The following is a 12,875-nucleotide window of genomic DNA, read 5'->3' as shown; positions in this document are numbered from 1 at the left end:
TACGGGTCCCAGCTTCACCAGCTGGCCACCGTGGCTGACGCTTGCTGAGCGGCAGTCACCAAGGTCCTTCATGGGTGACACAATGCCTTCGGGGTCGGCATAGTTAAGTTCTCCAGCTGCCAGCCTGGAACCTGTGAGACCTTTAGGCCTCAATCCAACCACCGGGCAGGGGGGTCCCAGCAGTGGGGGTGCACCAGCCCCAGAGGTGCTTTGGGTTGGGGTTGGCTTGGTTGCCCTCATGTTGCCCTTCAAGCTCTGGACCCCGCCGGCCTAATCTGCAGACCAGTGGAATGTCCTTTGTTTCTCAACAGGAACACAGGGGAGCTGACGTTGCTTATTCAAGAGAAGCTGAGGCAGTAGAGACAGCTCCTAGGCCCAGCCACAGACAGACGCCAGGTGGAATTTGTATGAGTCTGTGCGAAGCCAATGTGGCAGGAGAACTGGAAAGTTCCCGGGAAGCATTCGCTGCACTGGGCGTTTCACACAATGGAACCTTTGGACGATGACAAGTGGATGGACTGAATCCTGATGGCCAACGTCCTCTGTAAGTCCTGGAGCACATCCTGGCCCGTCCCTTCTCCATTTTTGTCATATAGCAGCTGCTTGAAGGCTTCGTTTTCGATGAGGACCATCATGTTTTTGAGAAAGTAGCCTTCACAGTATGCTGAGAGCTCTGTGACGCCAAGAAACTGTGGAGAGTGGAGGGGGGGTGGGAGAGGGTTATGCGTCTGAAACGTACCTTGTAGACTATGCCTTCAGCTATCAAGATGGCGGACCCTATTAGGAAGACCGACTGCAGAAACAGCCTTGATTTCCCATCCTCTCCCTTGGTGCAGCCTTGGCGTGTGAATGTGGCTCCTCCCATCGAAGGGCTGGAGTCCATTCATTCCTCCACTCCTTTGCCTTGCGTAAGTCAAATCACTTCTCTGGGCCTCAGTTTCATTTAGAGCAGGGACAAGGTAATTCTGTGGTCTCCAAGAGACTTATAAAGCTTGATGAAGTATATCAGTGAGTGGGCTTGTGATCCCACAAATATTCACTTTCATTCTTTCAGCAAGAGCCCTGCTCTTAGAGTCAGAGTACAAGGCTTCCATGTACAGGTGGGGAAACTGAGACTCAGAGTTGCCTATCTATGATCCTGTGGACACAGGGAGCTCCCCACCCCAATACCCGTCACTTGCTTTGTAGGCAAGGGTCACTCTGCACAAGGTAATGTAAGTGGAGAATAACATGTACAATGAATACTCACATTTATAATATTTGGCAATATTGGTCAAATGGTGACTTTATACCCCTCACCTGCCTATCTCCAAACAACTCATTACTGATAGAACTAAGACTGGAGCACTCCTCTTCTAGAGCAGCAGTTGGCTAACTATAGGCCTGGGGGCCAAATATGGCCTACCACTTGTTTTTGTGAATAAAGTTTTATTGGAACACAGCCACTCTATTCATTTACATTATTGTCCATGATTGCTTTTTGTAAAATTGAGTAGGTACAAAAGCGACTGTATGGTCTGCAGAGGTGAAAATATGTATCTGGCCCTTTACAGAATATGTCAGCTGATTCTTGTCTTTGATGATTTTTTTCAAGGGCAGAGACCATGGCTTACTCATTCCTTGATATATGCTGATGACTACAACTCCTGGTAACTAGTGCGTGCTCAATAAACACTAGTGAATGATGTGTGTTCTTTTTGTCACAGGGCTGTTGAGCTCACTGCACCAGCTGAAAATCAATTTAATGAACCAGCTCATTTTTTTTTTTCTCAAGTTAAGAGACACCTGGAAAGGCCATCGGAAGCTCCAGGGCCTCTTCTCATGACTGAACAGGTTCAGACGGCTTTACTAGGAAAAAGAGATGGCTGAGCCATACACTTATGACATGACTTCTCTGCATAAGACTCCTCAGCTGTCTTGAACGGTCAGATGTGGTATGGGAGAGGCACAGCTGCAACATGGCTGCCAGCATCTAGATGCCTGCACTTCCTGGGCTTCAAACCAAGTGTTGCTTTCTTTCTTTTCATTCTTTTTACTAAATTAGCCTAGATTTTCAGTGCAATCTGCCAGCAACAGAACCCACAAGGCACGTGGCCATGAGCAGGGCTGCAGCACCCACAGCACAGGGGAAGCAGGCATAGAGAAGGCAGGAAGGGCTGGTGTCACCCTGCCATCTGTGTGGATATCACTAGGGGCAGATTATTTCTATAGGAGACATTCCAGGAAGGCCATGTCTGCAGAAGCCAAAGCTCTGGCTGCAAAGGTACCTATGTGAAAGAGGCAGATTCTTTGCTATAAGTGTTCTAAGCCCATATTCCCAGCCGTGTTCACAGGGTGGCGGGCTGCATTATTACACAACGAGATGTACCACAGAAGCTGCCTGCCCAGGAGTTTGGTGAGATCAAGATGGGACTGTGGAACGCAGGCTTCACTGCCAAGGTGCCAGGCCACAGAAGAGCCACTTGTGGACATTGAATTCATGGGGCAATTTGAGTGACCATGGCAGGGAAGGCAGAGGCTCACAAGGCTAATCAGACTCTCTCGGGTACAGAGAGAGTCGCTCTTCTGTAAAGTATCAAATATCATAATTTTAAAACAGCTTGTGTTTTGGGAAACTAGATTTTGGTAGAATCTTCACTTAATCAGGACACCGTGTGTGTGTGTGTGTTTACAAAGTAGACTGTACTTTTTGATTTACTGATGGTGAATCAGAAAATCCTTCTTGAGGATCAAGGTTTATTGAAAATATTATATTTCAAACATTTATTAGGCCAGGTGGGAAACACAGGGTTAAGAACCCGTATTTGGAGTGAGGCAAACCTGGATTCAAAAATCTTCTGGGAATATACCCAAGATAATTGAAAGCAGGACTTGTGCAGATATGTGTACATCCATGTTCATAGCAGCTTATTCACAATAGTTGAAAGGTGCAAGCAACCCAATCCAATCGACCACTAATGGATGGATACATAAAATATGGCATATATATACAATGGAATATTATTCAGCTTAGAAAGGAAAAGAATTCTGATGCATGCTACAACATCTGTGAACCTTGAAGACAGTAAGCAGAGTAAAACAAGCCAGTCACAAAAGGACACATATTGTCTGATCCCACTTATAGGAAGTCCCTAGACTACTCAGATTAATAGAGAAGGAAGTATAATGGTGGTTACCAGAGGCTGAGAGGAGGTGGTAATGGGGTATCCGTGTTTAAAGGGTATAGGATTTCAGTTTGGGAAGATGGACAAGTTCTGGAGATGGATGGTGGTGATGGTTGCACCACAGTGTGAATGTACTTAATGCCACTGAACCGTGCACTTGCAAATGGTGAAAGTGGTAAATTATATGCTATATCTATTTTATCCTCATAAAAAAGTCTCATTACCAGCTGTGTGACCTTAAGTGACCAAGGCAAGCTACATCACCTCTCCATGCCTCAGCCTCTCTATTACGACATGAGACCAACAACAGCATTTCCCAAATAAGGGTTGTAGTGAGGCCTAAAAAAAAAGTAGGTTGTTGGGAGCCAGCCTTGAAGGCCTGCCTGATTGACAAAGTCCAGGTGTGCTGAGGACCCCCGGCCGCAAAGTGAGTCCGGGCAGCTGAGGCCCTTCTGTCTTCCGTCTTTGCTGTTGGTACAGCTGAAGAAATTCTGTGCAGTCGTGGAAGAAGATGGCATGTTTATGCGAAGTACTCATAGCTAACCTGGAAATGTCACGGTTCATTTTTCCATTTTCTCACTATGCCGCTTGGCCTTTTCTAACATATGCAAGGGTTAAACTCTGAAGCACATCAAGAATGCTTTCTTTCACTTGGTTATAAGTTACTAGATATTGCTTAAGTAATAAATGATATAAGTATATTCACTCCTTATTTGATTTAGGATTATGTAGTTTAGTGTTTAGACATAAGGTTTTTTAGAAGCACAAGTTTATAGTAAGTTCATTATGAATTTATTATAAGTTCTAACACTTATCTAGGAGTTATGCAGGTGATTTATAACACTGTTTTCACTGACTTAGGATAAAGATGATCTTTAAGGTTTTTACTTAATTCAATAGTTAAAACTCTAAGTTAACATTTATAAAGTGGGTTTTCACTGAACTCATAATATACTAATCAGACACTTTTATGATAACTTAGCTAAGGACAGAAAGCAACCTTGGGGGTCTGGGAAACATTACTAAAAGCTTCTTTTGAGTTTTCTTTAGAAACAAGCACTGCAGGATAAGAGAAAAGTAACGGAGACACCTGGACAAGAAAGGCGATACAAGCTCTGAAGGTCATAAAGCCCCAGAAGGAGAACTACTGCTACATGAAGAACTTTACACTTGGAAACTTTCTGGAGACAGTTCAAGGACTGTAATTCGGGACTCTGGACTAAAACTATCATCTTTGGCCTTATGAATAAGACTCATTGTCTGAATGTTTACAGGGTTCTTGGTTTGTTGCTAGGACCACTAGATGGTGGTAACTTGTAGAGGATATGTACGTGAAGGAATTTTCTTTGTCTTGCCCCTTTACGAACGGTATAAAAGCTCTGTGTTAACTAACATTAAATTGTCATCTGTTCAGGAAGCAGGTGTCCGGGTATAAGATTTTCGTCCTTCGCCTATCTGTCTCTCCTTCAGGAAATCTCACGACCCTTGTGGGGCGGGCCCCCACAGGAGGTGTGACAAGGCTCTTAGCACTGGTGTCTGAACATGAAACGGTCTCACGGAATGCTGGTCAAGACAAGAAACTGACTTGGGTGTGGTGGCTCATGCCTGTAATCCCAGCACTTTGGGAGGCTGAGGTGGGAGAATTGCTTGAGACCAGGAGTTCAAGACTAGCCTGGGCAACTAGTGAGACCTCATCTCTTAAAAAAAAAAAAGACAGGAAATTACACCTCACACACACACTGATTTTCCGCATCCATCACATCAGCTGTGACCCCACAGAGTTGTGGACACAGAAGGCACAGGCACTGGGCTCCCGTTAGACAAAGGAAGTGCTGTAAACGAACTCATCTGAACCAGCTTCCTTGTTTCTTCCTAGCATCATTAATCCTCTGTGCTCAGCATGTGGAACATGATGCAGTGGCACCTGGACACATTATTTTACTTCTCTTGGTCCTAGTCTCCCCACTTGTGAAATGAATTGGATGAAATCAGTGCTTCCCGAAAACTGGTGTGAAGACTGGCCTCGGGCCGATGTCGCTGGGAGCTTGTTAAAAATACATTATTTCTGCCCTTCTCACCCCCCGCAGGGATATTCCTGTGGTCACTGAAGGGAGGGGTCCACGCAGGCATCCAGGAAGCTCCCTAGGAGATTCTGAGTAGTAGCCAGGTGTTGGGTGGAGCCCAAGAATCTCTCCTGTGCTGACAAACTGTTCTCAGCCTTGGCCACATCTGAGAATCACCCGGGAGGCTTTGAAAAATATCTTTTCCCCAGGTTCTGCTTCCAAAAGTTGATTTAATTGGTCTGTGATAGGGTCCAGGTATAGGGAGTTTAAGTGAGTTCCCAGGTGATTATAATATGTAGGAGAGAACATTCTAGAATAGGGGTTCTCATCCTTTTTTTTTTTTTTTTTTTTTTTTAGTTGGAGTCTCACTCTGTTGCCCAGACTGGAGTGCAGTGGCATGCTCCTGGCCACTGCAGCCTCGACCTTCTGGGCTCTGGTGATCCTTCCGCCTCAGCCTTCCAAGTAGCTGGAGCTACAGGCGCGCGCCACCACGCCTGGCTAATTTTTGATTTATTGTAGAGATGAGGTCTTGCCAAGTTGCCCAGGCAGGTCTCGAACCCGTGGGCTCAGACAATCCACTTGCCTCGGCCTCTCAAAGTGCTAGGATTACAGGCTAAGCCACCGAGCCCGGCCGGTTCTCATCCTTGAGCATGTATCAGAGTCAGCTGGAGGGCCTGGGGAGTCACAGGTGGCTGGACCCCACCCCTAGAGTTTCTGGTTTGCTAGGTCTGAGGTAGGACCTGGAATTTTACATTTCTAACAAGTTCCCTAATGATGTGGATGCCGCTGGATTGGAGAATCACTGTTCTAGAACCTTAGAAGGTGTTGCGTAGACCAGCAGCAGAGGCATCTCCCGGGAGCTTGTTAGAAAAGCAGAAGCCAGGGCCCAACCCAGGCTACAATGTAGTTCGGATTCACACGAGAGTTTGAGAAGCACTGTTTGAGAAGAACTCTGTTTTAGAAACTTCTGGGCTCCTACTTTCCTTGTATCCTGGAGTAAAGGGAGGATGAAGCAAGCACCTTTTCCAGCCTGGGAAGCAAGCCTCGGAGGGGGGCCGGCACCTGTTCTGTACCCTGACTCTGTTTACCCAGGAAGAGCCTCCCTGAGGTCAGCGTTCCCATGCGTGTCCCGCGTGGCGGGAATGGGGATGGATTACCTTGGCGTGGTTGTAAATATCCACACAGTTGTCAGTATTGATGCTTTTTGCACAGATAATCTCACAGTGTCGCTGCAAAGCCTCCAGCTGGAAAAACTTAGCAGCAGACAGAAGCTAAAAGCCATAAAAAGAGTCTGTTAGAGGCTGGGAGGTGGACGGGAAGTGAGAGCCAGGGAATTCAGGGGTGAGATGATCCATCTTCCATCACGGCGTCACAGGTGGGGGGACGGAAAATAAGGCACAAAAACAACACAAGTGGGACAAGGCAGTGACAGGACTCCCTGTGGCCAAAGGCGCTGGAGGGGAGCCGGGAGCGTGGGGGTCAAGTCCAAGTTCACACTCGTTGCAGCGGGAGCTCAACCCCAAATGCCCAGAATTATCATGTCTAGAAACAAGGGTGAGCATCAGGGCGTCATCAGCAAGAAGGGTATGGGTGTGGCTCCCTCCCTCGATTGACCACCTCCCTCCCGCCCAGCCATCCCCCCCCGCCCTGTCTTGCTCCTCCTCACAGCAGACGTGACGTCATGTCTGTCTCCCCCACTAGCGACCAGGAGGGCAGAGAGCTTTGTCCATTTCCGTCACTGCCGTATCCCAGCCCTGAGCTGGGGCCGCCGTGGGAGACACTCGACAGGGGTGTTGAGAACGACAGGCTTTGGGGAAGAAAGAGTTCAAAGGGAGGGTTCAAAGGACTGTTCCTGGGGATGTGGACTGGAGAGAGGCCAGCATGGGGCCAGGCAGCTGCTTTGTCTTACTAGCCCGTCCCCTGTGATTTATGTGATTTAAATGTACATGCACTGTTTTGAGTGTAAAATAATTTTACTTTTTGTTTTTTTAAAGGCTAGGCAAGTGAAGCAGTGGGAATGGAGAAATCGGTAACTGGTTGTGATCAGTTAGCTGTAAACACCAATGCCCTCGTACCAGCTAAAAACAATTTTTAAGCATGTTTACGAAAGAGCGTGCATCCTCAGACTGTAACTATGTTAGTCCGGAAAGACAAAAGAGTAGTTCTCTCTCTCTCTCTCTCTCTCTCTCTCTCTCTCTGTGGCAGGGTGGGGGGTTGTGAGTGACCCCGGAATGTTTCAGAGTAAGAAGAAAAGGATGCGTAAGGCCACACAGGGAATACACAGCCCTACTGACACTCACTTATAAAAACCTATGAAATCCTCTCAAAAACCCAATGAGGAAGATATTGTCATCTCCATCTTATCGTCAAGGAAACTGTGGCTCAGAGTGGTTAAATAACTTGACCAAAGTCACATAGCTCAGAGGTGGTAGGGCCTGGATTTAACCCCAGTCTGTCCCAGAGTCCCTGTTTTAACTGCTGTGTGGTATACGGGGATCTCCTCTCGAACAACTAGTTGTGTCCTGGCATCTCTAATCGGCCAGACACCCTGGACTTAAAAAATCTGAACAAAAATCCTGGCTGAGGATTACTGGGGTGATTTTTGGCTTCCAGGTCAGTGCTCCGAACTTTAAGAAAACTGACAAGAGTTCCATTTCTGGGAAAGAGCAAGAGGAAATCTTGGCCTTGGGAAGAACGGAACAGAAACAAGTCTCCTGGACAAGGGAAGTCAGGGCCTGTGAACGACATGAGGTGGACGGGGGGGCAGGGGGAGAGGGCATGCGGCAGGTCTGGGCACAGGTGTGCTGCATGAGATGTGGAGAGCCGGGTGGAGACTGTGATCTGCCCTTGGTCTCTGTGTCTTGGAAGAACAGACATCTGTGATTTGAGAAATGTTTTTAGGGCATGTAATTCTTTTGTAGATGGCAAGAGAGAAGAAGTCCTCCAGGGTATTTCCTTATGGTGCTATTAGAGCCTCAGCTACCCCAGAGCCAGAGTAAGCCTCAGGCTTTTTGGTCGATTTCCTTCTCTGGCTCACTCCCTAACTTCACTTAGACTTGGGTTTCATGCAGTGGCTACGGTAATGGTTCGGGCAAGCGTGCTAGCAACCCCAGCCTTCCAGGGATGGCTCTGATGAGAAGTCTTCCTGTTGGGGAGGACTAAGGAGTTAGGAAGGAACACGAGCCCAAAGCCCTCCCCCAAATGAAAACCCAGCAAGGGTCCCTCTAGATGCTGCCCAAATACCCTGGTGACCCGAGTGTACAGAGGTGCCACTTGCCCAGGGGGAGTCGGGAGAGGCCAGCGTCCAAAGGTTCCTTACCTCCATTATCTCGTTGTTTTTAATGAGAAGTGACTCTGGGCCACCGTAGTAGAGATACTGCATGACCAGCTGGAAGAAAGGTACACAGGAAACAGATTGTCAGCGGCATGGACACATCATCTTAACACTACCCAGTGGCCGTCTCCACCCAGGCGAGGTCTTGAGACCTCTGGAACATCCATTTCAAATGGCTGCCTGTTTCCATGTGACCAGCGCCAGTGATGGAGAGCTCACTACCTTAAAGGGAGAAGGTGCATCTTGAACTGTTTTTATCGGTCAGATAGCTAGTCCTGAAATTTACCTCCCTGTGGTTTCTGGCCCCCATTCACACTCACCCCCAAGGACAAATGACACAATCCAGACTGCTCCTTCTGAGGGCTCTCCCACCTAGGGATGATAACCACGTGTCTCCCTCCCACCTCCCACCCTGCTCATGCTGCCCAGAACTGCTGCACACGTGGCTTGAAGAACCTGCCCCAGCAGGTCATCGGTTTCACTGATAAAGTGAATGGCCCAAGCCAGGCTGTTCCAAGTTCATGATGACTCACGATGCCCAAATGGTGTGCTAAGTTCCAGAGCCTTGCAAACTGGGAATGAGGCCCACAGATGTGTCTGAATTTGCTGTCACCACCTCCCACGACAACCGAGTGTACTTTTTTTAAATTGATTTTACTTTTTTTATTTTAAAGATGTGGGGTACGATTCAGGGTTAGGTATACAGATGTTCATTATGCATGTACCCTTGTTGATGAGGTGTGAAGTGTTTTTTTGTTTTTGTTTTTTTGAATTGGAGTCTCACTCACTCTGTCACCCAGACTGGAGTGCAGTGGCGCTGGGTTCCGGCGATCCTTCCGCCTCAGCCTTCCGAGTAGCTGGAATTACAGGCACGCGCTACCACGCCCGGCTGATTTTTTCTGATTTATTGTAGAGATAAGGTCTCGCCTGCCCAGGCGGGTCTCGAACCCGCGGGCTCAGACAATCCACTCACCTCAGCCTCCCAAAGGCGCGGGATGACAGGCTGAGCCACCGAGCCCTTCTTGAGTGTTTGTTTTTTAAGTAGTGCGTACACTCTCCAGTTGTCTCAGTCTCCTCCACACCCTACTGTCTGCTACCTGGTTACTCGCGTTACCTCCCTGGCTCTAAGGCAGCTGTGTTGGCAAAATCTGTAGACTGGTTACACCCCCCTTTTGAGGTCTTGTAATATGAGAACTTGGGGAGGGCCACTCCCTACAATCCCTTCAGCTTCTGACAGTTGGGACCAATACAGGTAAGACCATAATGGCTAAGAGCGATTACCCTGGAACTGGGCTGCCTCAGGGTCTGACCTGGCTCTGTGTATCTCAGTCTCACCATCTGTAAAGTGGGGATAATATTACCCTCCTCACGGGGTTGTGAGAAGGATTACATGAGTTACTACATGCACAGGGCCTAGCAGGGGGCCTGGCTCTTGGCAGGCACTCCATACATGTTCGCTTGTTAATTTTCTCTGAGGTTGAAAAGCCTTTTTCCACGTGCTTCTGCACGGGCTGCCTCTCACCCAGGACATTGAGACTCTGTGGCTGGTCTTAATCTACTTTTTGCATGTGTGTTTAAGTTATTTTTAAAAATACTGTGTACAGCTTTACTGGAATGTTTTTTACATAACAAAATGCACCCATTTATCGTGCACAGTTCAATGGCGTTTAGCGCACATTCGCGATGTTGTGTAGCCATCACTACGATCTCCTCTTAGAGCATTTTCAACACCCCTAAAGGCACCCCTAAAAGCAGATTACCCAGCAGTAATCACTTCCATATCCCCACCCACCAGCTGTGACAGCCCTCACAGGTTTGCCCATTCTGGACATTTCATGTAAGTGGAAACATACAACATGTTCTCTTCTGTGTCCAACTTCCTTTACTCAGCATGGCGTTTTCAAGGCCCCCCTGTTGTCACATGCATCAGTGTTTCAGCTTTTATACTGCCAAACAACGTCCCCTGTGTGGCCACAACACATTTTGTGTATTTGTTCATCAGCTGATGGGCATTTGGGTTGTGTCCACTTTTTTGGCCATGATGAGTATTGCTGTATGAATTTTTTTTGTTGTTAAGAGACAGGGTCTTACTCTAATCCAGGCTGGAGTGCAGTGGGACGATCATAGCTCACTGCAGCCTTGATCTCCTGGGCTCAAGTGATCCTCCCATCTCAACCTCCTGAGTAGCTGGGACTGCAGGCACATGCCACCACGACTGGCTAATTTTAATTTTTTAAAATTTCTTTTATAGAGACAGTGTCCTGCTATATTGCCCAGGCTGGTCTCAAACTGGCCTCAAAGTGTCCTCCCACCTCGGCATCCCAAAATACTGGGGATTACAGGTGTGAGTCACCCTGCCCGTGGCTTGCTATTAATTTTTGTATGTCAATTTCCTTTCTTGGATCTCATCTGCCTAGTCCTCCACCCCCTACTGCCCTTCCCTCCTCCTGATCTCACCTGACTTTTATGCTCTGACCACTCCCAAACACTTGTCTGTGTCAGAACCTCCCACCTCTTTTGCAGTTTCATGTTTTGGCCCACATGGGTCGCTCAGCTGGGATGCTCTCCCCTTCCTCTCTGTCTCCTGAACTCTGCCCCTTCCTTTTGGGGTTTAGTTTGGTGGCCATCTCTACTGGGAAGCCTCTTATATCTCAACACTCCCCATCCCATCCCGTGACCCATGGGCAGCAACTGTGGTGCTATTTCTCACTAGAGTCTGAGGGCGCAGCCTGGGTCTTGTTCACTCCTGCATCTAGTGTCTAGCACAGTGCCTGGCACACAGCAAGCAAAAGCATGCAGCGTGCACCCCACCTTGTGTGGGAGTCTCTGAGGTTTGACTGTGGACTTCTGTGACCATCTGCCTGTCACCAAGATGGTGGTGCATGGATGGGGGTGGCGGCCAAGGCTTTGGGAAATAACAGCAATGTTCACCATCCCCTCTCCCCCCAGTGGATCATAAGCATGTAAAATACCAAGGCAGTGAATGCTGAGACAGGGGTCTTACTAAAATCAATTCATTCCCCTAGCATCTCTCGTTTATGAAGGCCAAACCCATCATAATAATGGTAAGTGCTGGGAAAATGGTTGCTCTGGACATTTACAAAGCGTGTTTCTAGCACGTTATCTGTTCTATTCCAGGCAGGGCTGTAAAATGCTGCTCCTTGGCAAGGGAGATCAGGACCAAAGGAGTTTAAGTAGGGCTATCCCGTGCTCCCGTCAGACTCTGCCAGCACAAGCCTTTCTGCGAGGGGTTGAAGCGAGCCCTCGTTAGGCCAAAGGGCCTGCCTGCCGCGTTGTTTTTCTTGGCAGCTGCCAGTCTGCATGAAGCAGGGATTCAGATGGTGCCCAATGCCTCGTGGAGGCCCGGTTTCCAGGTGTGGCCCCAGCTGGGCCCGTGCCTGCCTGCCTGCCTGTGACGCTAAGCAGGCTTGGGGAGAGGAAGTCCAAAGCAGGCTCTTGCTAAAGCTCTCCAGTCAGCCCGGGGGCCAAATGAGCAGGCCCCTGGGAGCCTCCTTCTGGGTTGCACACAGCCCTCCTTGGCCTATTTCAAGTCACAAATGAGGCTTTTCTTCTTCTATGGGGAAGGGGCAGGCATGTGGAAAAGTCCCTTGGGCCTGTTCAACCTTCTCTTCCAATCACAGCAGCCTGAGGCCCATGTGGCAGGGAAGCCTTCCCAGTCAGGAGCAGTTACAGGCCGCAGGGTTCCTCTGAAGCTGCCCTTTTCCAGGCGGGCCTCTCGTTCAGAAGGTGCGCTTGGCACACGTGTATTGAGTGCCCACTACCAGCACTTAGGACAGGAACCGCCCCAATTAGTCCCGCTTGATGGCATCAGCGCCCCCTTTCGCCAGCACCCAGAGGGCGCGTGTTCCACCATCCAGCTTATGCTCCAAACTCTGATGGCTGGAAGATTGTTTCCTCAGGGCAGGGTGAGTTTGGAGGTGGGGGCAGTGCCCACGGCAGGGAGGAAGTTAAGAGAACAGGCCTGGGAGTCAGCCAGGCCTGGGCTGGAACGAACCTCAGCCCTGCTAGGAGCAGCGGTGGGAACTTGACTCTACCTCTCTGAGTGTGTGCCCTGGTCTGTAAGGTGGGGCCGACAGCTACCTCACAGGGGAGCTGGAAGGATCCGATGAGGCGAGACAGCAGTGACTCTCAGAGTAGGGTCCCTGGAGCGGCAGCAGCACACCCTGGGTTCATTAGAAATGTGAATTCTCACACTTACAAAATCACTCTGGGGGCAGAGCCCAGGAATCTGCACTTAACAAATTCCCTGTGTTTGAACAAGCACCCTCCCCCCCCCCCCCCCCCCCCCCCCGC

General features: G+C 48.9%; 1 protein-coding gene across 1 annotated transcript in view; it reads right to left on the bottom strand.

Annotated features, from left to right (window-relative positions):
- Positions 1 to 212: 212 nt before the first annotated feature.
- BTBD11 (BTB domain containing 11) overlaps positions 213 to 12,875 on the bottom strand; it is a 50,266-nt gene continuing 37,603 nt past the window's right edge. The window contains exons 12-14 of the mRNA XM_021718227.1: positions 8,547 to 8,615; positions 6,385 to 6,498; positions 213 to 689 (exon numbers count right to left, since the gene is read on the bottom strand). Of these exons, the coding sequence (XP_021573902.1) occupies positions 480 to 689; positions 6,385 to 6,498; positions 8,547 to 8,615 (393 nt within the window). The 3' untranslated portion in view covers positions 213 to 479. The remainder of the gene's footprint in view (positions 690 to 6,384; positions 6,499 to 8,546; positions 8,616 to 12,875) is intronic.

The sequence above is a fragment of the Carlito syrichta genome, unplaced genomic scaffold (assembly GCF_000164805.1).
Source record: "Carlito syrichta isolate Samal-C Ts95f unplaced genomic scaffold, Tarsius_syrichta-2.0.1 Scaffold311952, whole genome shotgun sequence".
NCBI lineage: Eukaryota > Metazoa > Chordata > Mammalia > Primates > Tarsiidae > Carlito > Carlito syrichta.
This window is presented reverse-complemented; position numbering and strand designations above follow the sequence as displayed.